The sequence below is a fragment of the Acanthochromis polyacanthus genome, chromosome 7 (assembly GCF_021347895.1).
Source record: "Acanthochromis polyacanthus isolate Apoly-LR-REF ecotype Palm Island chromosome 7, KAUST_Apoly_ChrSc, whole genome shotgun sequence".
NCBI classification, from domain to species: Eukaryota; Metazoa; Chordata; class Actinopteri; family Pomacentridae; genus Acanthochromis; species Acanthochromis polyacanthus.
The window spans coordinates 37,170,985-37,197,387 of record NC_067119.1 but is presented as its reverse complement, the minus strand read 5'-3'; the positions used below and the strand labels follow the sequence as shown (position 1 = coordinate 37,197,387).

The window sequence follows — 26,403 nt, the reverse complement described above, 5'->3', positions numbered from 1 at the left end:
AGTTAAAATGGGATTTGCAGCATGACAATGACCCAAAGCACACAATCAAGTCTGTCTTTGAATGGCTCAAAAATAACAAAACAAAGTCAACGTCTGGACTTGAATCTAATTGCTGTGGCAAGATCTTAAAGGGGTAGTTGGTGCTCATAAATCATCTAATGTGGCTGAATTAAAACGGTTCTGCCAGGCTGTAAGACATACAGCACAAACACACCTGATTGACCAGCTACACTGTTGTCTCTGGGGTTACCTGATCGGTCTCTCCAATGGATCCAGCATCACGTCTTCTCACCATGTTCACATCTACATTTGTTGGTGTGGCAGAGCGTGGAAAGATTTCAGTCCCTGCAGCTTTTGTGACTGTTGTGGGGTGGATGTCGTACTGTGTTTTATCTACAGCTGTACCATGTCCTCTGGTAAAGTCCTTTGTGCATAGTTTTTCCAATTCAGGCATACTGAGAGCCCTAAGTTTCTGTAACCGGCAGTGGGAAAGTCTGCTGTTTTTTCTCTGAAGCACAGGAGGGGTTTGTGCTGAAATCACATCCACAGCTTTTAGAACCTCAGGGGATTTACCAAGAAGTGGTGAACATGGTCTGACAGGAATTAAATTCTCCACATAAGAGCTAAAACTTCTTTGCTGTTCCAGGCAGTCAACAGATTTAACCAAAGTGAGCAGAGAAGAGTGGGACAAAATTCTTCCATGGCAACAAAAAAGACTGATCACAAGATGTAACAAACAATTAACTACAGTTGTTGCTGGGTGGCCCTATCAGTTATTAGGTTTGGTCGGGGGGGGCAATTACTTTTTCACAGGGATGATATAGGTTTTCAATAATTCTTCAATAAATCACAATTTAAAAACTGCATTTTGTGTTTTGCGTGTTATGTCTGCATAACATTTAATAGAATCTGGAGCATGTAAGTGTGAGAAATATGCAAAAACAGAAGACAATACCTTTTCACAGCAATGTAGTTTTGATTTCTTCAGCTTTGACCTACTGAAAAAGTAAGTCACTGACAAAAGCATGAAAACATCACCACTCAGGAAGCTTTTTAAAAGTACCAAACATTACTCTGCAAAATCCATCCTAACCATTCTCTTTGAAAATGTTGAATAGATGGGCATGAGAGTAGATCGATCCAATTTGTCAGAAATCTGCTGTGTTTAATTGGGAATATCTGTTATGTCACTCGATACATTCTAAATTTTGTTGCAGTGATTTACTTGGTCAATACTGTACCAAATTGTTCTCTAGTGATGAACTAAAGAAATAAGTGTTTTTGGTAAAATGCTTTTTAAAAAAAATCTTGTTCCTTAGCAGTAAATACTCATGACTAAATATGTCATAATTAAAGGGAAAGTTTGGAAAAAAATCTTGTTAAGTGAAAATGTAATACTTAAAACTTGGACTGTGTGTGTGTGACTGACAGTGGCATCATAACATAAGCAAACAGCCATTGGAACTGTTGTGGCATAGATTGCATCTCCTTTAGCTCACTGTAGCACTTATTGAAAAAACAATCAAATCAAGGAATTAATGTGTTTTAAGTCAATGATGGTTGGAAAGGCAACCTTTTTATAAAAATGTTTAATCTTTCTTGCAATACAGGACTTTTCCCCGTAAAGTTCAATACTCTCATAATGTGATTAGTCTTGCATATATAATTATTAGGATGTCTACATCTAGCATAATTGCACTCATCCCCAGTGCTCAACAGCAGTGACATTTCCAGTCGGGATATAAAATATACTTGGAATATAAAGAACTGCAAATGAGCCGTTTTTAGCTGAGTTACCCACCTGATGGACCAACTACAGTGTTGTCCATGGGTCTCCGGGATTCCCTGAGGAGTCTCTCCAATGGATCCAGCATCACGTCTTCTCACCCTGTTCACATCTACATTTGTTGGCGTGGCAGAGCGTGCACAGCTTTCAGTCACTGCAGCTTTTGTGACTGTTGTGGGGTGGATGCCGGGCTCTGTTTTATCTACAGCTCCATCGTGTCCTCTGGTAAAATCCTTTGTGCATAGTTTTTCCAGTTCAGGCATACTGAGAGCCCTGAGTTTCCGTAACCGGCAGTGGGGAAGTCTGCTGTTTTTCCTTTGAAGCACAGGAGGGGTTTGTGCTGAAATCACATCCACAGCTTTTAGAACCTCAGGGGATTTACCAAGAAGTGGTGAACATGGTCTGACAGGAATTAAATTCTCCACACAAGAGCTAAAACTACTTTGCTGTACCCGGCAGTCAACGGAATTAACCAAGCCCATATAACAAGCAATCCTTTGGTTAAGTGAGGCTCTATATGCCAGGCCATAAGACTGAATGTCACTGTTTCTAGCCACAGGTTTGTCAAAGTTAGCCAAGTTTTCAAAAGATTTTATTTTATGCTGGACAGAGAAAGGATTGTAGTCTACAGACAAGGCATTATCTGCGGAGAGACTTCCTCTTTTCATTGTCTTAAGGTATAATCTGGATGTGCAGGATTTTAAGGTCTCATCTGTGTCCACAATAGGACTAGGTTTTAAGCCATTACTTGTGGTTGAAGGAGCTGCTTTAGTAGAACACAATGAGTTCAACACTATGCTACTATTCATACCATTTGTTTTCTTTGCTGTGGAAATGGTGGGAGAAAGCATAGGTGCTAATCCTGCATTTGTATTGCTTTTAGGACCTTCTGCTTCTTTTGAAATCATTGTTTCATTTTGTGTCACAGCTGGTGATGATGATCCAGATATGGAAGACAGTTGAACCTCTATAAATGTTCTTTGAATAACAGGAGGGTGTAATTGATCCTGTGACTTGACTGTTACTTTGGAACCTAAATGAATATCCTTCTCCTTGGCCAGTTGTACAGTTTGTAATGTGTCACCTGAATGCCCATACTCAGCTGGAATTTGAACTCTGTCTTTGACTCTGGACAAAGCAAGACAGATCTTGCTGGTATTAGGCTGGTCAATGGTCTTCAAAAAGCTTGGCATGGTTGCCTTTGGTGGTAGTTTTGTTGACTGTTTCAAAGCCGCATTGATGTCAGAAGAAACAGGATTTTGACTCCTGAAAGGTTTTCGTTGAAGCTCCTCCTGTTGTTGGTTCTTACTCTTAATACTTAAGCCCTTCAGTTTGGGAGGACCACTTTCAGCCATTAGTTTTAAGTTACGACTCCTTACAGGACCATCTGAGTTATCAAGGAGTGTTAGGGCTGAAGTCTTCTTTCGTGAGGAGCTTGCATCATGGCTTAAATTAGGTCTACACTCCAATACTTTTTGTGTATTCATTACTGATGTTGAGGAACTTGTATCTAATCTGCTGCTTGAACTTGACGTCCCAGATGCAATTAAAGGTGCTTGTGTATTTAAATGCTTTATTAAATCTGAGCTCTGCAAGGCATTTGTAAGCACATCTGCAGTAGTATCTGTTGGAGAGTGGCTGGATGCCACGCATGCTTTGAATGTCACACTATTGTTGGAACACCCTGTAGTTGACACACATAATGTATTGTTGGAAGATGGGCATGGTTGTTGTGCAGAGGAGGCCTCTGGTAAATGAGAAAGCTGTGAGCAATGGGTTGTTACAACAGTGTCTTCTTCCTTTGGCAGTGAGACATCGGAGGATTCCTGTACTGCAGCTGAGGTATGGTTCAATTTTTTATCGTGATTGTGGACATGCTGAAGAGATGAACACCCATTTGGTGACTCATTAACCTGGGAGTGCTGACTGGCACCAGGTCGCTGGGCATCACAGGAATAAAACTCCACTTCCTCCTCATCAGAAAGAGGTTCATGTAGATTACTATCATTCATCTTATTTATAGTACAGCTGTCAGTGGTGGAGTCACTGTTGGAATCATCATCTACAATGGGGTACATCTGTTTGAAATCGGCATCAGGCCTTTCCAGGCTTGATTTGGAGTGATTTTCCTTTTGTTGGTCCAGACCTGTCTCCATAGGCCTAATGATACCACTTTCATTTCTTGTCTCCGAGGCAGAGGAATCCAGGATCCTGGACTGTGTTAGATCGTCCTCAGACTGGGCTACATTATATTGGCTTGAACAACAGGATACAGGCTCATTGGATAGTGTTATAGATGGGGATTCAATGTGTGTATCTGTGTCACAATAGGGGCTCACTTCTGATAAAATGTCATCTATATTGGTGATCGGTATTTGGAAGTCGCAGTCTGTTTGGGTTCTGTGGTTGGAATTCCCCAAATTTGCGCTTGTTACTTGTCCTTCGTCAGATGTCCCTTGAAAATATTTGGCTGTGTCCACTCTGGTGGCTTTAACATTGTTCACTGATGACATAATCAAACTGGACAGTCGATCTACAGCTGGGACCAGGGATGAAAAATGAGCAGTTCAGTTAGGCCTGAATGAGAGTGGGGTGACAAGTATTAATCCACACCAGATAAAATCAAAGGTAAAGTAGCAGTTTTTGCTTTCAAAAACATTTTTTTCATCTTGCAGCACAGCGAGGTTTTATACATGTCATTTCAAAGAGCAATGCTTTTTCAGTTAGGAATTATCAATCTCGTCAGTCTGAGGGTCTTTGCTAACTACATCACAACGAACAGTTACACCCTACAATATCCACAGCATTCTTAAAATCTGATAATTGAATGTTGTATCATAGTTTACAGTTGTGGCTTACTTCCAGGCCAGTCACAAGATAAAAATGATTTCATTCTACATTAAAATAATCTCGTGTTATCAGCTCACCAAAGGGCAGTAAGAAGTCTACATGAAAATATAGACATCAAGAAAGTAAACGCCTTGTTATAAGAAGGTAGACTGCTAATTTTCACTTACAAATTATTTTTTACAAGATCTGTGCAAAACTTATTGAAAACGCAGATTGAAATAAGTTAGAAAATAACATATCCTTCTGTAGGGCTGCAACTGGAGCTAATATCAAATAAAAGTTAATAATTGATTACATTCTTAGAAACAACAACTATGCATGCTGCCACATTGTAGAACACAAAATTACCTTTTGACTAGAGGTGTTAGATTGCATTATATTATATTCAGTCTTATTAGTGAAGACAAAAGTAAGTATAAATACATCTCTTCCTCAGTAGACAGATCTGATTGATTCTCTCCCATAAAAACTTGGCACATATTCATGCTCGTTCAGCATGTAAATTACAAGACTTAACTAGAGACATTGCTGTGGTTGCTCCAGGAGTAGTAGTACTTCTATTCCTGGAAGGTAGAAAGAAGAAAGCTAAAGAATTTACATTCAAGAACAGAAGCGTACATGCAATTGCAAAGACAATGCATATGATGGTAGTCTTGAGTTTCAAATGACTCCTACAATAAAACACATGCATCTGTGTAACAAAACATGCAATAATGCATTTTGATCCTTTTAAATACCTGAGATATTACCGACCTTCTGGAAATATGAGAAAATTTGCTGTGTCCAAAATATACACAGAAATTAGATTTTCAGTTTTTGTGACGTAGACAATTGTGTTAATCAAAGGCTCATAGTGGCATGACTTCTTACCTTCCTGTGATGGCATTTAACTACAGCTGCTTACTTCTCTGAGCCAATTGAAATAGGGCCCATTTGATACACGGAATAGACTTTCACTTCAATTACACTCAACAAAAGTATAAACGCAACACTTTTTATGAGATGAACTCAAAGATCTAAAACTTTTTCCACATACACAATATCACCATTTCTCTCAAATATTGTTCACGAATCTGTTTAAATCTGTGATAATGAGCACTTCTCCTTTGCTGAGATAATCCATCCCACCTCACAGGTGTGCCATATCAAGATGCTGATTAGACACCATGATTAGTGCACAGGTGTGCCTTAGACTGCCCACAATAAAAGGCCTCTCTTTTTATGAATTCAATACAATTCATTTGAATACATTTCAGCTTAACTGTATTTATATAGTGCCAATTCACAACATCATCTCATAACACCTCATACAGTAATGTGAAGACCTTACAAATTTTAAACACAGAAACCCAACAATTCCAAAGTTTCCTTTGGTTTTCCTTTGAGCAAGCATTGTGCGACAGTGGGAGGGCACAAAAAACCTGACCAGATGGGGTGAAAGTGGGGATGAGGGAGTGGTTGGGGTGGGGATAGTAGGATATATCCTCCATCATCGATATCAGTGATTTGCAAGACGCGTCATGTGTTAGTATTCACTGGTGCTGGGGATATTAATCAGGCAAAAATAAAGTAAGTTTTCCCCAGATTTCTTTTCCAACATGTGGATTTTCCTGCAAGGGGAGCAATAGGCAAGATTATGCCTACACTAACACTTTAAAAACAACGCTTAAAGCCATCACATGCCCTCATCTTGGCTTGTCAATCACATTCTGGTGATAATACCACCATATAGACCTCTGCTCATCAGAACAAAGTCCTCCTTAAAGCAGGTGAGAGTCTGGCTGGTAAGAGCTATGTCAGCACTGCAGGATTGCTTTGATTGCACTGACTGGTCTATGTTTTAGGAGGCTGTCACCGAAGATCATACCATAGAAGTGTATGCTGAGGTTGTATCAAGCTGCATAAATGAAATCATGGATGATGTCTGTGCCAATAAGAACATCACAGTCTAAGCCAGGGGTCAGCAACCCGCGGCTCCGGAGCCGCATGCGGCTCTTTCATCCCTCTGTTGTGGCTCCCTGTAATTTTGGAAAATAAATAATAAACAGGCTATTTAATTAAATTTTCTTTTGTTTTAGATTGTTAATTTTTAAAATGTAATTCTAAATTTGAAGATTATGGTGATCTTGTAACATCAAAATTAAACGTCTTAATGTTTGTCTGTCAAAATATGCGTCCCAGCCGTCAATCTCCGACACTCGCCGGCCTGCGGGTATTCATTTGGAGTCCTGTTGATCTTCGGATCCCAGTGTTTGCTCTACATTCATTCAGCAGTGGCAGGCCACCATTCCTAAATCCTAGCCGTCGAGCCTTCAAATTTCTTTCTTTTTTTATTGTCGCAAATACACCACCGATGCACATCTCCGCATTCACAGAAGAGTCCTGCATTGTGTCGGGTACTCGTGAGTACTAAGGTAAACTACGGATAATTGTCTTGCTCAGTATCTACTCTTTGATATGTCAGGTTAATACGACGTTACTCGTGAGAGCACGGCTCGATGTCACGTCCAGCATCCAGGCAGCAGGTCAGAGAGTCAGAGGAGTGTCGTCTTGGAAAATAGGGCAGCGACTTACCAGAGAAAAGTTATTAGCTTAAGATAAATAGATTTTACAAGTTAAATAGACATTCGCAAAATATTGAGTTCCAGCTAACATTATGTAACATATGAGGTCCAGGAGCAAAAATGACATGAACCAAGTAAGATAAATATTAGTGGAAGGGCACAATTAAAAAAATGAATCTATCTAATTAGAGGCTTTGTAATTAATTAATCACGACTGATTAACAAGGGCATTGAGGTAAAAAAGTGTCTTCATTTTAAATGCCAAAAGGATTTTGCGGCTCCCGGTGGTTTCTTTTCTGTGGGAAACAGGTCGAAATGGCTCTTTGAGTGTTAAAGGTTTCCGACCCCTGGTCTAAGCGAATTAAAAACCTTTAATGTCCTTTGAGATTGGAACAATGTTGGAAGCAAGAAATTCTGCTTTTAAATCTGGCAAAAAATTGCCCTCAGCTCTGCAAGAGCCAAGTACCAGAGTGGCAAAGAAAGCATATGCACAAAAAAATGAGAGAATTTTATGTTCCAAGAATATCGGAACATTAGGAGACTGTGGCAGGGAATTCAACTCGCAACAGTTTACAGGACTGCTCCCCAGTCCTCTAACAACAGGGCTGACTTCCTTAATGATCTCAATAACGATTTTGCTCTGTTAGAGGCATGTAACAATATGCCAGCGTTGACAGCCACACTCCATATTTACAACCAGGTGCTGAGTTTTGAATCAGCTGTTGTCCACCAGACTCTGAAGAAAATTAATCCAAGGAAAGCTGCAGGTTCTGACAAGGTACCAGGCTGTGTGATTACTAGGTGTGTAGACCTACAGGCTCATGTCCTTACAGACATATTCAATATGTCTTAGAGCCAAGTCATAGTGCCATTATGCTTCAAAATCTGAGCTACTATCTCAGTTTCAAATAAATCCAGTCACTTTTCATAATAAATGCCGTCCAGTAGCACTTGTCCCCACAAGGTTAGTCAAGGATCAAAGCACATCTTTCCTAGCACCTTAAGAACAAGAATACAGTTGTATGAATGCTGTTTGTTGACTTTAACTCGGCTTTCAAAACAGAAATCCCCCCACATGAATTTGCCAAGGGTTCATGTGGTAGACAATCTAAACTGGTCCCTGCACACCTCCACTCTTATTGGAAGAGCTCACCAGTGCCTACATTCCTTGCAGCAGTTCAATAGGGCTTCAATCATCAATCCTCAATACTTGTTTAGAGAGGCACCACAGACATTGTGTTGACCAGAGCCATCTCTCTCTGGTATGAGAACAGTAATGCCTCAGATAGAAAGACCTTAAGTAGAGTGGTGAGGTCAGCTTAAAGAATTAGTGGGACCTCACTGCCACCTGTTCAGGACCTGGTCCAAAAATGCTGCCTGTCAGAAGCCACCAGCATCATCAGTGACTCCACTCACCCCTGTCATCACCCTTGTGCCCTCTGGCAGGTGACACTGTAGCCTGTGAAGCAGAACTGTTGAGTTAAGCAAGAATGTCTACCCAACTCTTATCAGACTTCTAAATAAAATGATGCACCATCCCCGATTATGGACGGACCCATAGACTCATTGCACCCACAGTCTCTGAGCAATTCCATTCTATTCTTTCATGTGGAATAGTTAGTATGTAATAATATTTATGAGTACTTGTAGTATAACTCCTTTATTCTATTATATATTACACATTAATCATATTTTACCTACATATCTGTATTGTGGTGTTTTCTTGGATTCATTTTTTCCTGTGTTTTATTTCCTGATGTATAGGTAACTGACAATAAAATAACTCTGAATAAATCTTTAATCGTCGGCCAGAAAGTTGGATCTTGAATGCAGTTGGGTGTTCTAACAAGACAATGACCGCAAACACACAACAAAAGTGGTAAAGTACTAGCTAAATCTGGCTAGAATTAAGGTTTCAGAAGAATCCTTTGGGTGTGCTGAGAAATACGTTTGTCTCAGTCAGCCAACAAATTTACTTGAACTGCAGCAATTCTCTTAAGAGGGATGGTCAAAGATGCCACCAAGAGCTTATGGATGACTGCCAAAAGCATCACAGAGATAAAAGCCTACTGAGTGTATTAAATGGGTTCTGTTTAAATAGGCTAGGAGAAGTCAGCAGCTGTAGTTGATCATAATCATCCACAGGAAGGTAATTCAATTCAATTCTATTCTGTTCTATTTATATAACGGCAACTACATTTCAAATTGTCTCAAGACGCTTTACAGAACCCATATGATTGAATCCCTAGAGAAAGGCCTAAGGTGACGGTGGCAAGAAAAACCTCCCTTTTAACAGGAAGACACCTTGAGCAGAACGTGGCTCATATTGGGGGACCCATCTGCATCTGTTCGGCGGGTTGAGAGGTACAGAAGAGGTGGAGGGGGTGAGGGACAGGGAGGGAGAGGGATGGGAGAAGAGGGGAGTGGGGAGCAAGGAACATACAGTAGAACACACAGTTGGATACATGCATGATAAGATAGATGATAAGAAGTCATGCTACTAAGAAACTTTGATTAACCATCTTCTGCATTACCAAACTTACAATCTAAGTTACTGTGAGTATAATCTGACCCAGCAGTTTTTGTCATATTTCCAAAAGGCCTGTAATAAATCACTAAAAAACAAAATGCATAATTGTTTTGTTTGTTTGTTTGTTCATTGTTTTCTTTGGGACAAAGATGTATGTGTTTCAATCATTAGTTACAGAAAATTACAAGTTGTAATAGTCACTCACGACCATTATATACAGTCTTTACAAGACTATGTGAGCTTTTGTTAACAACAGTATGTGTTCACAAACTAAAGATGCAATATGGAAAAGTTAGTTGGGAGAAAGGATATTTACTTTTATTTAACTCTATCAACCTATTTTTGAAAGTAAGGACATGGAGATAAAATGCCTGTCTTTTAGGGACTACAAAACAGCAATCCACAGCAATGTCTATGCTAAATCTAGATTTACACTAATACTACATGATAGTTGATATTTTATTAAAAGTGTACAGGGACTGAAGCTACGGGGTACAGGGTAAATCTAGCATTGGTAACTATGTTGTATTGAGTAATCACCATGGATAGAAAGCCAGATACTTGCAGGCTGGTTTGGGTATGTGAGTGAGGGAGGGTTGGTCCTACATCTTAGGTCAGCATAAAAGGGAAACACATGGTGATCTATTTGAAGGCATACAGAGCAGCATCCTGCCGCAATGGTGTATAAACACAAGTATAAAGCAGCATAAATATATACCAATATACACTCAACAAAAATATAAACACAACACTTTTGTTTTTGCTTCCATTTTTTATGAGATGAACTCAAAGATCTAAAACTTTTTCCACATACACAATATCACCATTTCTCTCAAATATTGTTCACAAATCTGTCTAAATCTGTGATAGTGAGCACTTCTCCTTTGCTGAGATAATCCATCCCACCTCACAGGTGTGCCATATCAAGATGCTGATTAGACACCATGATTAGTGCACAGGTGTGCCTTAGACTGCCCACAACAAAAGGACACTCTGAAATGCGCAGTTTTGTTTTATTGTGTATCCAACAATTGTGTACAGATCCTTGCAACATGGGGCCGTGCATTATCCTGCTGCAACATGAGGTGATGTTCTTGGATGTACGGCACAACAATGGGCCTCAGGATCTCGTCACATAATGCCATACATGCTGTCTGCCATCTGCCCTGAACAGTGTAAACCGGGATTCATCCGTGAAGAGAAGACCTCTCCAATGTGCCAGACACCATCCAACGTGAGCATTTGCCCACTCAAGTCGATTTACGACGACAAACTGGAGTCAGGTGGAGACCCCGATGAGGACGACAAGCATGCAGATGAGCTTCCCTGAGACGGTTTCTGACAGTTTGTGCAGAAATTCTTTGGTTATGCAAACTAATTGTTTCAGCAGCTGTCCGAGTGGCTGGTCTCAGACCATCTTGGAGGTGAACATGCTGGATGTGGAGGTCCTGGGCTGCTGTGGTTACACGTGGTCTGCGGTTGTGAGGCTGGTTGGATGTACTGTCAAATTCTCTGAAACACCTTGCTTATGGTAGAGAAATGAACATTCAATACACAAGCAACAGCTCTGGTTGACATTCCTGCTGTCAGCATGCCTATTGCACGCTCCCTCAAATCTTGCCACATCTGTGGCATTGTGCTGTGCGATAAAGCTGCAACTTTCAGAGTGGCCTTTGATTGTGGGCATTCTAAGGCACACCTGTGCACTAATCATGGTGTCTAATCAGCATCTTGATATGGCACACCTGTGAGGTGGGATGGATTATCTCAGCAAAGGAGAAGTGCTCACTATCACAGATTTAGACAGATTTGTGACCAATATTTGAGAGAAATGGTGATATTGTGTATGTGGAAAAAGTTTTAGATCTTTGAGTTCATCTCATAAAAAATGGGAGCGACAAAAAAGTGTTGCATTTATATTTTTGTTGACTGTATGACATATAGGCAAGGTGCAAGGGTTTAATAAACAGCACAGACTTAAAAAAATAACATCTGGAGACTACATAAATACAATAAAGCCCAACTGAAATACAAATACTCTTCTGTTTTTCCAGTCATGTAAATTGTCTGTGTTTTTTTAAACTTGCTAATTGTTTCTTTTTCTCTGAGAGGAGGAGAAAGTTATAAATGCCTCTGATGGTGTTCCTGCAGTCACAGATATCCACAGCCAGCTGAAGAGAATGAGTTTTTCTTGATGCCTGGTCTGTGTCTATAGGTGTGATGCAAATATGAAACTAAATTGGAAGAATTCAGTTTGCAGTTGTGATCAAAATTGGTGTCCTGCAGACTTTATTATACTTTCTAATATCAGCTGGAGGAAAATAGATGCCACGTGGAACTAACAGGCAACACTCAGTAGGGTAAGGAAAGCAATATAGGCAAAGCAAATACATCCATCCATCCATCCATCCATCCATCCATCCATCCATCCATCCATCCATCCATCCATTCTCTATACACCTCTTTATCCTCACTAGGGTCATAGGGGGTGCTGGAGTCTATCCCAGCTGACTCGGGTGAACGCAGGGGACACCTGGACAGGTCACCAGTCTGTCACAGGGCTACATATACAGACAGACAATCACACTCACATTCACATCTACGGGCAATTTAGAGTAACCAATTAACCACAGCATATTTTTGGACTGTGGGAGGAAGCTGGAGTACCTGGTGAGAACCCACACAGGGGAGAACATGCAAACTCCATGTAAAAATATCCCAGGACCTTCTAGCTCCAAAGCAACACTGCTAACAACAGTCTCACCGTTATACCCAGCTCCAGAATAAAGTGACTGTAAGGACTTACCTGAAATTGGTTTCTTTACTTCCAAGGACAATGTTACTGGAAGATTGTGCATGAGCTCACATATTTCCTGGTAGCTTGAGGAGCACACAAGCTTTTCTCCAATTTTGACAATATCATCTCCAGGACACAATTTGCCCTTTTCCTGAAAGTATATTTACACAAATGTAGTTTTTTTTACTGACCAACAGACTCAAGTATCATTAAAAGTCAAGGATTTTTTTTTATTCTTTCAAAAATGAGAAATTTGGCATATGGTCTGAAGCATTGTGTCATAGCTAGACTAATGAAGATGACACCATTTACACATACCTTTTCTGCTGCTCCTCCAGGCTTTAATCCAGCAATGACAACTTTCAGAGGTGATGACGTTATCTCCAGGTCAAGCCCAAATGACTCATCTTCACGTCTTGTCAGGGTCACTGTATCAATGGTACAAACACCTACAAGCTCACTGGTATCTCCCTTCTTACACAGCTGATTGGGTATTAACTCTGCCACAATCTTGGGATTTTGTCCACATTGTGTAGCAAAGGATGGTAGCTGGAGTGGGGCCAAACCTGGAAAGAGCTCATTTGCCTTCAATTTTTGCTGTTGAGGCATGTTTGGTGTTTCAGTGCTCATCATACTTTTGACCCGAGCCACTGCTTTATGTTCAAGCTTGGGGGAGTGCCTTGGCTCCAACTGTCCATCATCTTGACAGTTGTCACTCTGGATACTCAGATTACTTACAGAGCTCATAGTGCTTGCTGCCCCTGCCCTGTTGTCAAAGTGACTGCAGATAGGTATAAATTGTGTTTCAGAACCAGGTGACTCTAATTTATTGGTATTACCTTTCTCAACTTGTGGAAGAGCACTGTGGAGTGGTGTCATATTATTGCTTCCACACCTTCGCAAATCTCCACCATCGTTATTGTCTGCATCGAACAATGATGTAGCGATTACAGCTGCTAAACCACTTTTGGAAATTTTGGATTCAAGTGCAAAGTCAAAGGGTTCAGATTTTATTGGATTGTTTAAAATCCCTGTGTTTCCACCACTGTCTGAGTCATCATCATCACCAAGTTCATCCTCAAAGCACATCACCCCCCGCTGGCGGAGAAGTGGGCTCCGCACTGAGGCAGGGCTAGAGGCAGTAATCGGCTGGCAAACTGCCTCTACATGGTTATTCAGAGGGACAGAGGTTTTTTCTTGCAATGTGTTGTTCACAGGGCTGCTCTTCAGGTCTGTCAGAGAGTGGGTGAATGCTGAAAATGAGGTGCAGATAATCAGACAATGTAAATATGGTAACAAAAATTAAGGTGGTAAGTTAGGTAAGTTATGGTTAAATTAACAGACACGGTGTCTCTAAAGACTGAAATGTTCTACACTGAACTACATCTGAATAGACTGTCATCCTAAGCAGGTAATTCTACCTTAAAATTAGCTCTCTGAAATACATAAAATATTTAGAATAATGCCACGGTGCACAGTGTGATTTTGAGCTGTCTGATACATAAAAAACCTAATTCATGGTTTTGATTGCTCTGTAGAGCATGTCCACTGATGTCAGTGTGATGGGACGTTCACATAATTTATCTCAGCAATCAACTGTTCCATCAACTGTTCCTTCATTTATTCAGAGCGTTGGAGATATTCTACAATGTTCTAAGCCATGTGGACAACCATCTCACCGTATTGCAATATACATAAAAAATGATATGTATAAGCCACTCAAACTAACTTGAGCTGCTTTTCTCAGTGATACATTGTATAACAGTTTATGAAATGTCTTTGACGCTTGGACTAATTGACAGACAAATCAAGCAAACTGAGGGCGTCCTCTTATGCTCCAGATCGTTTTCTGGGTGTTGACACTACTTTTGACATTTCATAGACAAAGCAAAACAGTAAGATAAATCATTATTAAGTGTAGTCCTCCTCTCGAGCTGAGTTTAATCCCTGCTTACACAACCTGTTGTAAAACTTCTCTACTGTGTTTTAATGAGTGAAATTTTACCATGTGGTTCTGATGAAATCTCATCCATTAATGTACTGAAGCTCTGTTGATGGAGCCCTTCTTCACTATTTGAGCCCATCAGAGTGGATTCAGACAGGAATGAGTGGCTGGAAAAGTCCTGGGAGAAGTACTGTGATAATTCTGTCTCTGAACTCAGGGATCCCTGCTTATGAAAACAAAATGTACCAAAGATCACAAATTAAAGGAAGGTTAAAACTACCATCATACATTTTTAAAGTAACCCTCAATAACCTTTGGAAAAGTACATATTTAGCAAATGAAATGAATTGTTTAACTCAAAATACACAACTACGCAGAATGAAATTCATACAGTACATGATGGCTATCACACAAAAGAGCATATTCATCCACTTCACATCTGCCTCAGTGAACAACAAAACATCAGTGGACGGCTCCTATCCTTGCGCTGCAGGACTGAAAGATTCTGAAAATCTTTCTTGTCATCAGCAATCAGACTGTTTAATTCAAAAGTAAACAGATGAGAACCCAGACAATTGAATTTCCCTTCGGGGATTAATAAAGTCATTGTATTGTATTTAATTTAATAATAAGTTTACATTGTTTTAAGGATCAAGAAAGATTGCATTGTGACAGCAAAACACAAAAAGAAGAAAACTAAAGATGTAAATATGGAAATAAAAAATGCAGATGTTTAATAAAAGTTCATAGTTTTTTTTTAATTGTCGGACAGATTTGGACTGAACAGTACGTATACACAGTGCATGCCCTATACATCGTAAGTCATAGAAAGATTTATTGAAGTACTGACTGCTGAGAGGTTACCACACCTAGGATGTGTTTGTAAAACTAAACTAAAAGATTAATATTGAATGAATACTTACTCTACTGGCAGGCTCAAGGAACCTCTTCATGGTCCAGCTGAGGGAAGGGGAGTCATCTCCTTGTCTGTCCCTCACTGTTGAGTTGGAGCTCTTCCAGGACTGACCTATAGGGTACAACCATAGAAGGTAAACCCAGAGGAGACAGACAACCACAGCATAAGAAAACTTTCTTGGGCAGCTGAGCCATACTGATGAACTCTTTCAGTACTTTGTTGAACTATTGTATAATAACAAGGATATCTGTAAAATAGCAGAAGTTAACCTGTGAATTTTCCTCCGAAATTTGTGCTGTGTCACATGATGTACACTGTTTCAGAAAAATAACAAAAACAAAACAACCAAAAAACTAACAAACACTAAAATAACATAGATTACATCAGAAATTACAAATAAGTGGCTGCAGTGCATCAAATGAATCAGTCCCGCCTGTTTGCTTAGTCCACACACTAAAAAACAGAAAGACTTTATTCAGTCTACCCTGTGTAACTAAATCTTTTTTGCTGACAAAGTTCATATTCTTCAGATGAAATATGGGAGAGGTTGGACATAATATCACCTGCCAGAGAAGGCATTCTTTTAGTATATGCAGCCTGACAACTTCAAACTACTTCACAACTTTATGCAGTCTTTGAACAGATATATAGCAGTCCAACCAGTTGAGCTTTAAACTGAACAGTGACAACTACTGTCCCATGCACTGATTCCATATTGCAAAGCACACTGTGTTATTAAATGGAAAACAACAACATCATCTGAAAATGATTGCAGTGTATGAGTAAATAAAAGATAAATGAAAGAAATAAAATTTTAAAAAAAAATAAAAGAGGAAATAAGTAAAACTTTAATGTAGGTAAAGAACAGACCTTGGGAAAGTGACGAATGTCTGTTCCTGCACATTTTGTCTCTCTGTGTGGATCGAGCTATTATGTGATCCATCTCCTGTTCTGACACCTGAGACATGACAAAAAAACAGGTTTTATTGTATCACTGAAACAGGGAATGTTGGAGCATCACCACAATGGCAACAACAAGAAAACAACATATCAGCAATTACTGTATTTTAAGAAAATATGGAAATAGAAAAAAGAACTTGTAAATAATAAAATTGCATGTGTCCATCTTTGTTCTCCAGTAATTTCTGAAGCAGCCAGAGCTTACCGTCTCTGGCCGCATTAAATACTGCTGTTTTTAAATCCATTTCTAAAGAGTTAGGATCACTTTATAAAAACGAAGATATATCCGTGAAATAATGGGTCAACGATCAGTCGAGGTGTAGTTCAGCTGTGGACATGTAGAGCTCGGAATCCTTTGTTTACAACCAGCCCCAATTTTCTCATTAAACCAATTAGCTAGCATTTTTTTGTTGTTGTTGTTGTTGTTGGTTAAAAACTCACAGCGATACATGACTTTCTAAAACTTCAGCTTTTTAAACCGGTTGGTTTTGTGAATGCTTAACTCTACCAAAGACTCAGATGTTTGAGACAACCCTTGGTCAAGTAATACATTTGTCACCAAGTTAGCAAGGTGGCTAGTCAACTTCCTAGATCAACTGAGTTAACAGATTAGCTTCGCTTAGTAAACCTTATTTGCCTTCACAATTAATGCAATGGATTGTTTGTTGTTTTTTGTCTGGTATTGCCAAACAAAGTGCAACAGTAGAAATTAAACCCTATCCCAATTTGTAGGACTTGCTGGTTTGTGATACAGTGTAAGTGGGAACCAGTGGGAGAATATTGTTTTCACCACATATTCTAGTGCTAACAAGAACAGCAGGTAATCAGGTATCTTTATACATAGCCATAAGTTGAGCAAAGTAGTTCATGTGACAAAGGTTAAACTACAGATACACCGATTATCAGCCTGGTTCTGATGCAGTCACCTTTTTCTGCAGTCATTCTATGACCTCAACAATGTCCCACACGCAGCTCCATCTGATTGGTTACTTGTTACAAGGAACAATCAATCAGCCCTGGATGCTATTGCATACAGACAAGCACATTTGCGAAGTGAAGCTATGTTTGGAGGGGAAGGTGGTAGATGTTGCTGGCATCACACAGCATCACTGAGAGGCTTGCTGTCAGGACTGTGGCTAATGCTATCAGAAGTAACTTATCATCTTTTAGGTAAAGTTAACCTGGCAATCTGTTCTTTCAGACAGACAGGCATACCTCTCTGACAGAGACACAGCCAGTATAATCTCAACAAGAAACACAAGCTGAGGCCACAAATAAATAAATTAGGTACTTTTACACTGGTTAAGACTACAGTAACAGACAGTGGAAAAGTCAGGATGCATCCACAGACTGCACTGAAGCAACAAGTGTGCATAGGCCGTTCTTGATTGGCAAAAATCTTCATCGATAGTCAATCCCTTGACTAAAGCCTGAAGACATGAGGAAAGAAAATTTCCAAAACAAGTAGAACAATATTTTGTGATCTAACCTTCTTTAGATTTTGCATCCAGACTCCTTCTGCCAAATAGGAGCTGAATGGCTTGTCAAGGTTTAAGGTCACATAAACACAACTACATCTGTCAGTCAGCTGCAATCCACAATTCATCCTAAGCATTAAAAATTGCTGTTCAGAAAATGTCCTTTCACTCTGGTTTTGCGCTACTTGAACTCAGAGCAGCCTTTGACAGTTTATTACAGCATCCTGCTGGACAGACTGAGGCAGTGGGTGTGTATATCTGGGACAGCTTTGACTGGTTCCCATTATATCTGTGAAATAGAAGATTTTGTGCCTTCATCAACAATCACATATAATCACTTTTTTCTTAAGTATGGTGTGCCACAGGGTTGGATTTGGGAAGAATTTTAGTATACATTCTTCCACTGAGGCACTATATTCACAGACATGGTGTCTCTTCTCATTTTTCTGCCACTGACACACGATCCTCTGAGCCTGGCATGCGAATGACTCTAAATGACTGGATTTCCAATGATCAAAACTGGATGCCGAATAATTTGCTTCAGTTGAACTCTAACAAAACAATGATTTTTGTAATTGGATCGCAGCACAGATTTTAACAAAAGCTGTTTTGATTTTCCTTCAAGTGAATGTCAGAGAATCTTGGTGTCTTGTTTGAAACTAATCTGAGTTTTGAGCAGCACATCATACAGCTTGTAAATTCATGTTTTTAATCATCTTATGAATATTTCAAAAGTATGGTCTATTATAAATTTTAAAGACAAGATTATTATGCATGCTTTAATTTCATCATGCTTACAATGCTTTGACATACTTTTGACCTACCTGAACAAAAAATGCATTGATCAACTCCAGACTCTGAGCTGTAAGGATTTTATTCATGTCAGTACATTACTCCTGGTGTTTAACTTCCTTACACTGGCTCTCAGTGGGTTTCAAGCTTTTAAGATTACTCATGGCCTGTGTCCCTGAGATCCGTGGGCAGAGACCCTCTGGGCGCTAGAACAACCTGCCTGAGAACATCAGGTCTGTTGAGTCTTGAAGAGATTTTTTTTGATTATATTTGAGTTTTTATTGCCTTTGAAATGTCTTTTAATTATTTCAATATTGCTTTCACGTTTTTAAATTCTGTGTTGGTTTTTATCCACCGTGCTGTGTTTTATCTGTTTCCTAAATTCTGATGATTTAACAACTTGTCTGTTTTATTTTGCTGTCTGGTAATGTACTTTGTAACTTGATTTAGTTTTTTCTCTAGAAATAAACATTTTTGTTGTTATCGGATGCTTTTTCAGAAGCCAAAAGGCAGTCTGTTTGAAGCAGTGTGAGTGTGTTTGTGCTGCTGTCTCAATAGAGCACAATGAACTCTTTCCAACTGACTCTGCTTGTCTCCAGTGATCTTCATTGACCGAGCCTTCTGATGTCACCAGGCCTCATTTTATGAGGTTGTAGCTAGATGTTGTAGCTTAGTAAGGAGCAGAACATTCAACAGCAACAAAAACAGATCCAACAACCCTCTCCCAAAGCTGTAAATCTGGTAAGATACCATTTCAGGAGACAGCTAATCCAAAATTCATCTCCAAATGGAACATCTGCCGATCGGATGTATACTCCCAAAGGACCACTCATGGCACTCTTGGTGACAACAGGATGCCTCCTACCTCCACTAGAATCTGATAAGAGTCATGAAGTGTCAACTGTGAGGAAAACCATACCTCTTCAGGATTGTTATTCTGACCTTCTGATCTCCCAACGGAACACACAGAACTCTCTATACAAGAGTGAATAGAATAGTTTAACCCTTGTGTTGTCCTTACCAAAAAATGTTGTTGCCTTGTCTGAAAAAAGTCGAAAAATTCAGAAAAAATGTCCCCAAATCTCTAAAAATGTGCAAAATCATCAGGAAGAAAATTCCTGAAAAGTTTCCCTCAAAAGTTGTATTTTTTAAAATTAAAAATCCCAAGATTTGACAGCGAAATTCACTGGATTTTGGTTGATTTTTTTCTGAATATTCTTAAACATTTTTTAATTTTTTTTCCACCAAAAAGTGTTCAAAAACTTCCTTAAAAAATTGAAAATGTGGAAGTTTTCACTGTGAAAATATTTTTTTTCCCCAAAATTTTAAAACTTTAAAACGGGTCAATTTGACCCGAAGGAGAGTTAAAGCAGAACCTTAAAGCAATGCAGCATCACCGGAATGACGGTCTGGACTCAGTTTCTGATACCAGGTTGATCCGGACCAGTATGGAAGAAGAACACATGGAATCTGAAGTGTTTGTGGAAGATGCACACACAGGATACACAAACATCCCCTCCTCTCTCTCTGTCACAGACCACAGCCACAAAAAGACACAGAGAGTCTTTTCACTCTAAGCATATGTTCTCCCTATGCCTTCTTTATCTTATTATTACTGAATGTATATGCTTTTATGTTTAACCATGTTATAGGTTTACCTCATGTAGCCTAAATTCTAGAATTTGTAAGTTTATTCATATGTTTACACCTTTTATTATCTCAGGAACCATATGAGATAAACATATTGTGTTTGGTGTCATTTTAATCATTTATTTGGTGTTATTTCAGATCTGTGATCACCGTAAATATCGAATAATTGGAACTCCACATTTAAGAAATGAACTAAGAGTAAGTTTTAAAGGTATTTGGCCTCTGAACTCTCCTGGACAGTAAAGCTCGAGACCACCCATTGGGAGGAACACATCCATGATTGGTTAGATGCGGATTTGAATTTGGCTCCAAAACTTTCTATAAAGAGGAAGGTAACTAGAATGCAACTCACTTTAAAGAGAGTTTTTAAAGTTTATGTTTACGTTTGAGTTTGGGTTTTGACTTTTGTTTTGACCTTAAGGATGTAACTTGGGCTTCTAAGAAAATTCAACTTGGGCTTGTAACTGTTTTTGTAAGAATGGGCTTTTATAACAAAGGATCTTAGAAAAATTGAATTTTAGAAGAATGCAACTGGACTTAAGAATTACTCAAGAACTACAACAGTGCAAATACTTTCTTAATCATTATGAGCTTTGACTCTTAGTGTTTTTATTTCTGTGGCACACTTTTGCAATTCAAACCTGCCAAAGTGCCTTTTTGTCTCTGGGTTTCTGGACCAACTCATCCAGCAGATCATCACAGCTCCACACTCTGCAGTGGCCTTTTTCTCCTACAAAGGCTACGCAAGTATCACTCTCCTTCTGCTAAATGAGTGAATTTACAAATTACAATTTGTTTTCCAATTCCAAATTATTTAAATTCATCACCTTTTCTACCAACTGCACCCAGTGACGATCACAGTTCATCAGTTAATTTATCTGCATTTATTATTCATTTGTTCACGATTGTTGTCATGTCATTGTTGTTTATTGTTTGTTTGTAGTATTAGTTAATAAAGGTTTGTGTATAATTATCATCGGTTTTACTGCATATTTCCTTGTTTTGGGAACTGGAGGTCAATGAAATCAGAATTTATGACTTTTAGAATGAAACTTCATTTTAATCAAAGTCTCTTTGAGACTTAGCTTAAATTGATATTTTCCTCAGATAAGCTGAGGTGGTGCCCCCACATTAACGAGCGCAATTTCAAGTATAAAGTGTAGATTCTACCATTTCTACATGTTCTGCTACAATGTTGTGAAAGGTTTTTCTTCGCAAAGTGAAGCATTCCACACTGCTTATCAGTCAACGGTCCGATTAAGTTTGAGCTTGTGAGAATGGAAAAAATGGTTGGAATTCCTGAAAGCTACAGAAGCCAGAAAAAAAAGAAAAAAAAACACCAGACTCCCAGAGTTTCTTCAGCTCTTTCCTCTCCTTTCTCTGTCCCGTGTCCATCCCACCAGATGGCCACGAGCATATGTATGCACTTTTAATGCACAAAAATAGTCAAACTGAAAATTAACATTCACTTGTGTGGGATTCAACCCCCATTCTCCCAAAGTAAAGTCCTTTGGTAATCTCATTGCACCATTACTCTTTCCACTACAAACTTTGTTGCTGTTTGTCATCTCTCACTTGATCTGTTCAAAAACCTCTGTGACTAGTTGAAGTCTCCCAACACAGACTACATTTTAAAATACTGAAAGGTTAATATGGGATTGTTGTCTAATGACGCAAAAAAAAAATACTACTTTGTTAAACACCTTGCTTAAAAGCTGGAAGTCTAATACATCTTGATTGCCAAAGTCCAAAGGCTTATGGACCAGACCACATGTGCTTCTCCTGCCTTAAATCAACAGTGGCTGGATACAGTTTTATTTTGGCAAACAATCTGCTCTAAGGACTAATGGGGCACAAAACACTCAGCATGACAAACATAGCTCAAGACTGCAGAGTTAAGGCTGTTCTATTGATTATAGGACAACTACATAATAGTAGATAGATACTGAACAGCTTAAAAGAAAATTAGTCTTTCCAGGTAAAAACAGACGTACCTTGGGATTAGGGTGTCGGCTTATAATGAGACTCACAGGTCCTGAGCCACATTCACTGAGGATGCCATAGGCCTCACTGAGTGCAGCATGACGAAGACTGACTGAGTCTACCTCCAGTATCTGATCTCCACGACTACACAGATAGGCAGAGGTGGTAGCACAACATTGTCAAAGCAGTCTCAGCATAAATGGCTACAGATGTCCAGTGTCTTTCCACTAAGTTTGTCATGAATAAACGTTTCAGTCAATGAAATATGTCCCTCTTTTTGTACCTTTGTATCAGTACAAGTACATCATAATTTGTGTTCATCAGTCTGCAATTCAAAGATGACTCTAAAAAGTTACCTGAGCCTTCCATCCATCTTGGCCACAGATCCCAGGGCCAAGCTATGGATGTAGATACCAGGAGCAGAATTCTCCAATGTCAGACAGCAAACTCCAATTCCCAGACCAACACCTGGCTCTAAAACAATCAAAAATCAAAATCAGAGTGTCCTCAAAAGGGAAGTTAGCCATAACTGCAGAAACAACGTAAGACAGTGTGCCCGCTGTCATCTAAACTATGACAACTGGAACAAATATGTTTTGTAATTCATGAGTTGAAAATATTCTACACCTAAATAGCAGTTAAGGACACTCCATATAAAAGTGCAAAGACACAATGCTTGTGCATTTTTTTGATATGAGTGTGTTTCCCAGTTTCTCAGGATCTCAAATATTAATCTTACAACTTATAGTAATACCTCAGACAGTGTTCCTATACACAACGCTAGCTTCATTTAGAAATGCTGTAAAGAAGTTGACTGTCCAGCACACAGCCTGCTCTCCACTCCATCCAGCATCAGTGTTAGACCTCACTGATGCTGTTGTGTCTGAACAGGAGCAAAACCCTGCATAGAGGTTCCAACATCTGGAGGAAAGAATCAGATTAATGGCCCTGTTGTCAAAATCACATGTTCAACTTTGACATATGGCTAGAATGTCTGGCTACTTTGCAAAGGGATGTGCACCTTTGTCACACGTTCAACTCTCTCTACATCTGTGACTGATTTGAGCAGTCTGCATAAGTATGTGTATAAATGAACAGACATGCTATTGTTGTGTGTAACTCACACAACTGTCATAGTTTTCTTACTGCTTTGCAGTACAGTTTTAATGAAAACTGACCACAAAACAGACATTAAACGTCAACAGTTTCTTCCAACGTGACATCCCCACACAGGAAGTGAATGCAGAACCAGGTAATGGTATCTAAATGTCTCTCTAGGCTCTCCATCAAGCTTGCTAACCTTTATTAAGTGTGACTTCCATGATGATGCAGTCTTTTGAACCTGGGTTGTGGCCCCTGCACCCATCAGCCTCTTCAAGCCCGGACAGGGCAGGTGTACCTCCACTGGTGTAGGAGTTAGGCGAGTTGGAACGACTGGGGAGGGTGGGGGTGGGACATGGTGTCAAGCTGGGGCTGCGCAGACGAGTTCGAATCGTCAGGGTCACCACACCTTTTTTCAGTTGCTGTTAAAAAAAAAAGAAATCTGATTCAATGTTAAGCAGGCAAAGATGAAATTATTTTTATCTTTGATTTTCATTCTGAGCTTCAGAAAAATTAAAAACTAAACTTTCACCCCCAAAGGAACAAAACATGTCTTTTTAATACACTTTTGTTCTACTCTCAAAAAATGTGATCAAGCAAATTAGCTTGCACTGTGAACATAAAAAATGATATATAAAACAAAAGCTGTCTTTTGGCTGAAAAAAACCCACTTTGTCAAAAATATTTATGAAAACATATAACTGTTTTAGTGTTTTTGAGAGAGTTAGACAAAATCCATTGTAAACATGGAGCCCACCTTGAAGGTTTGGATAGCCTGTTGGTGTGTGAGTCCTTGGAGAGACTCTCCGTTTACCTCCAGAATCTCATCTCCTACACAGGAAAGCACACAATTAGACAGATATAGGTATCTAGTGTAAACTGTAGATACAGACCAATTTCAGCGCTATCATTTAACTTTTTTGTATGCATCAGTTCCATAACATAGGGGGGAAAGGAATGGTTACCTTCTTTTAGTCGTCCATCAGCAGCTGCAGCTCCATGAGGGAAAATAGTTTTGACAAAAATACCCATTTGACCACGTGCTGAGTCCTGTCCACCAACAATGCTGAATCCTAGACCCTGCAAAAGTTACATCTCAGAAATGACTAGTAAAGACACAGTTGTCAAATGTTTACTGACTTTGGCGTTCCAGGATTATCGGCTTTGGCAGTTTGGTTGAACGCAAGAGAGGAGGGATGTCAAAGAACAGAGGTCCAGCTTTAAAAACTCACATTTCATTTTGCCATGCTAATATGTTTTCTCTTGCAGATTAATCACACTGTGACTATGTGTGTCATGGCTATAGTTTGCACATTCTAAGAAATAAGTTTAGCTTTTTATATCTTCCAGTCTAATACTACCACCTGTTGACAGGATGTGAAGGTGCAGTTCAGATGTGGTGAAAACCTGCTTTTATTGTATGTTGTATGATTCAAAAACTTGGAGGCATAAATAAAAGCAGTAAAAATATTAAAACACCCATGTGAACAGGGCTTTAGTCTTACATTCATTCACGTCTGTCAGCTGCCACACATTTAACTGTGATGCTCTGCTCTGCCAATCAGTGAACAAAGCAAACAAAAAGAGTCTTCTGCTCAAAGGATGCTGGGGCAGCAGCAGCTCAGCAGAATTTAAAACCACAGACAATGACACAGCCTATTTAGGCCAGGGCTAAAACATTCATGGTAAAATTAACAATATCTGCAGTATTTTTGAGCTGAAAATGAAAAAGCACTTATGTAGACGTGTGAAATTTTTTGTTAATTTGCCCAAAAAGGGCACAGAATGGGACTTTTAAGTTCCACTTTTGTTTTGAGAGTACAGCATTTGGTCAGTGCTGCTACATTTTCTGTATTTTTTGGAAGTACACTTCCTTTTGTACAATGAATGCCACTTAAGGACATGTCTTTCAGAGTCAAGTTGTGTTCCACAATGAACTCCAAGTTAGCACAATCCCCTTGGTCTAAAAGGCTTTGCGGGCATGATGATTGTTTAGATAGCTGAATAAACTGCTTCAATGGTGAGGAGTTAGGTCAGCATAATGTCAAAATTACAAAACACCATTCTTAGCATTCTGCTACATTATATAAAATATGAATTCAACTTCTTTGTTTATGATTTTAGAATACATTACACCATTGTGCTCTGCAGCTGGGCGAGTTGAGTTGTGTTCTGTGGAAGAATGGTTTGACTTATGCTGAGAAGTCAGACCATTTAAAGGACTTGATGTGCAGGTGATTGTAGATACTATTTCATAATAAAGTGTAAATATAATATGCATACAGTCTGACTGATATTGTAATATCTGTGGACTCTGTGGACGGTCATCCGGCTGATGTTCAGCTGCTTGGCTCTGTCAGACTTGTTGTGGCCAGCATGAAGGAGAGCAGATATCTCAACTCTTTTGACTTCCATCTTGATACAACTTCACCAGAGAAAAAATTGTATTAAGGACACCTGCAGATAAGGTAGAACTTTCAGTTTATTTAAAGGAATTTTTCACTCCGACATGTAAACGTCTCTAAAGATCATGAAACCGTGTAACAGAATTTTTGCAAAGCCCGGTATATATATATATATATATATAACACCGGTCAAAAGTTTTAGAACACCCCGATGTTTCCAGTTTTTTATTGGAAAGTGTGCATGTTAATGTCTCATTGTACTCTGAAATTAAACATAGAACAAATAAACAACTGAAGTAAACAAAATCCATTTAGAAAACCAAAATGTATTCTAAGCTTTTGACTCTTTAAAGCAGCCACATTTGGCAGAAATAACAGCTGAACACACTCTTTCACAATGGAAATTAAACATTCTTCACAAAGTTCTTCCTAACTCTGTTGTAGAAGTTCCCATAAATGTGTGGCACTTGTAGGTTGCTTTGCTTTCACTATTCTGTCCAGTTTATCCCAAACAGATCCATGGGGTTTAAGTCTGGAGACTGTGCTGCCACTTCATGTTTTCAGATTTACCATCTTGTTATTTTTCCCTAAGGTAGTTCTGGCATAGCTTGGACTTATGTTTTGGGTCATTATCTTGCCATAGGAT

The 26,403-nt window shown here is 39.2% G+C and overlaps 2 protein-coding genes across 2 annotated transcripts in view; both read right to left on the bottom strand.

Annotated features, from left to right (window-relative positions):
* Positions 1-10,701, bottom strand: part of LOC110966945 (serine-rich adhesin for platelets-like) — a 31,987-nt gene extending 21,286 nt beyond the window's left edge. The window contains exon 1 of the mRNA XM_051950652.1: positions 1,802-10,701. Within this exon, the coding sequence (XP_051806612.1) occupies positions 1,802-4,299 (2,498 nt within the window). The 5' untranslated portion in view covers positions 4,300-10,701. The remainder of the gene's footprint in view (positions 1-1,801) is intronic.
* Positions 10,702-15,395: 4,694 nt separating this feature from the next.
* pdzd2 (PDZ domain containing 2) overlaps positions 15,396-26,403 on the bottom strand; it is a 44,246-nt gene continuing 33,238 nt past the window's right edge. The window contains exons 11-16 of the mRNA XM_051950673.1: positions 24,318-24,432; positions 24,110-24,183; positions 23,552-23,774; positions 22,608-22,725; positions 16,259-16,346; positions 15,396-15,499 (exon numbers count right to left, since the gene is read on the bottom strand). Coding sequence (XP_051806633.1) covers positions 16,319-16,346; positions 22,608-22,725; positions 23,552-23,774; positions 24,110-24,183; positions 24,318-24,432 — 558 coding nt within the window. The 3' untranslated portion in view covers positions 15,396-15,499; positions 16,259-16,318. The remainder of the gene's footprint in view (positions 15,500-16,258; positions 16,347-22,607; positions 22,726-23,551; positions 23,775-24,109; positions 24,184-24,317; positions 24,433-26,403) is intronic.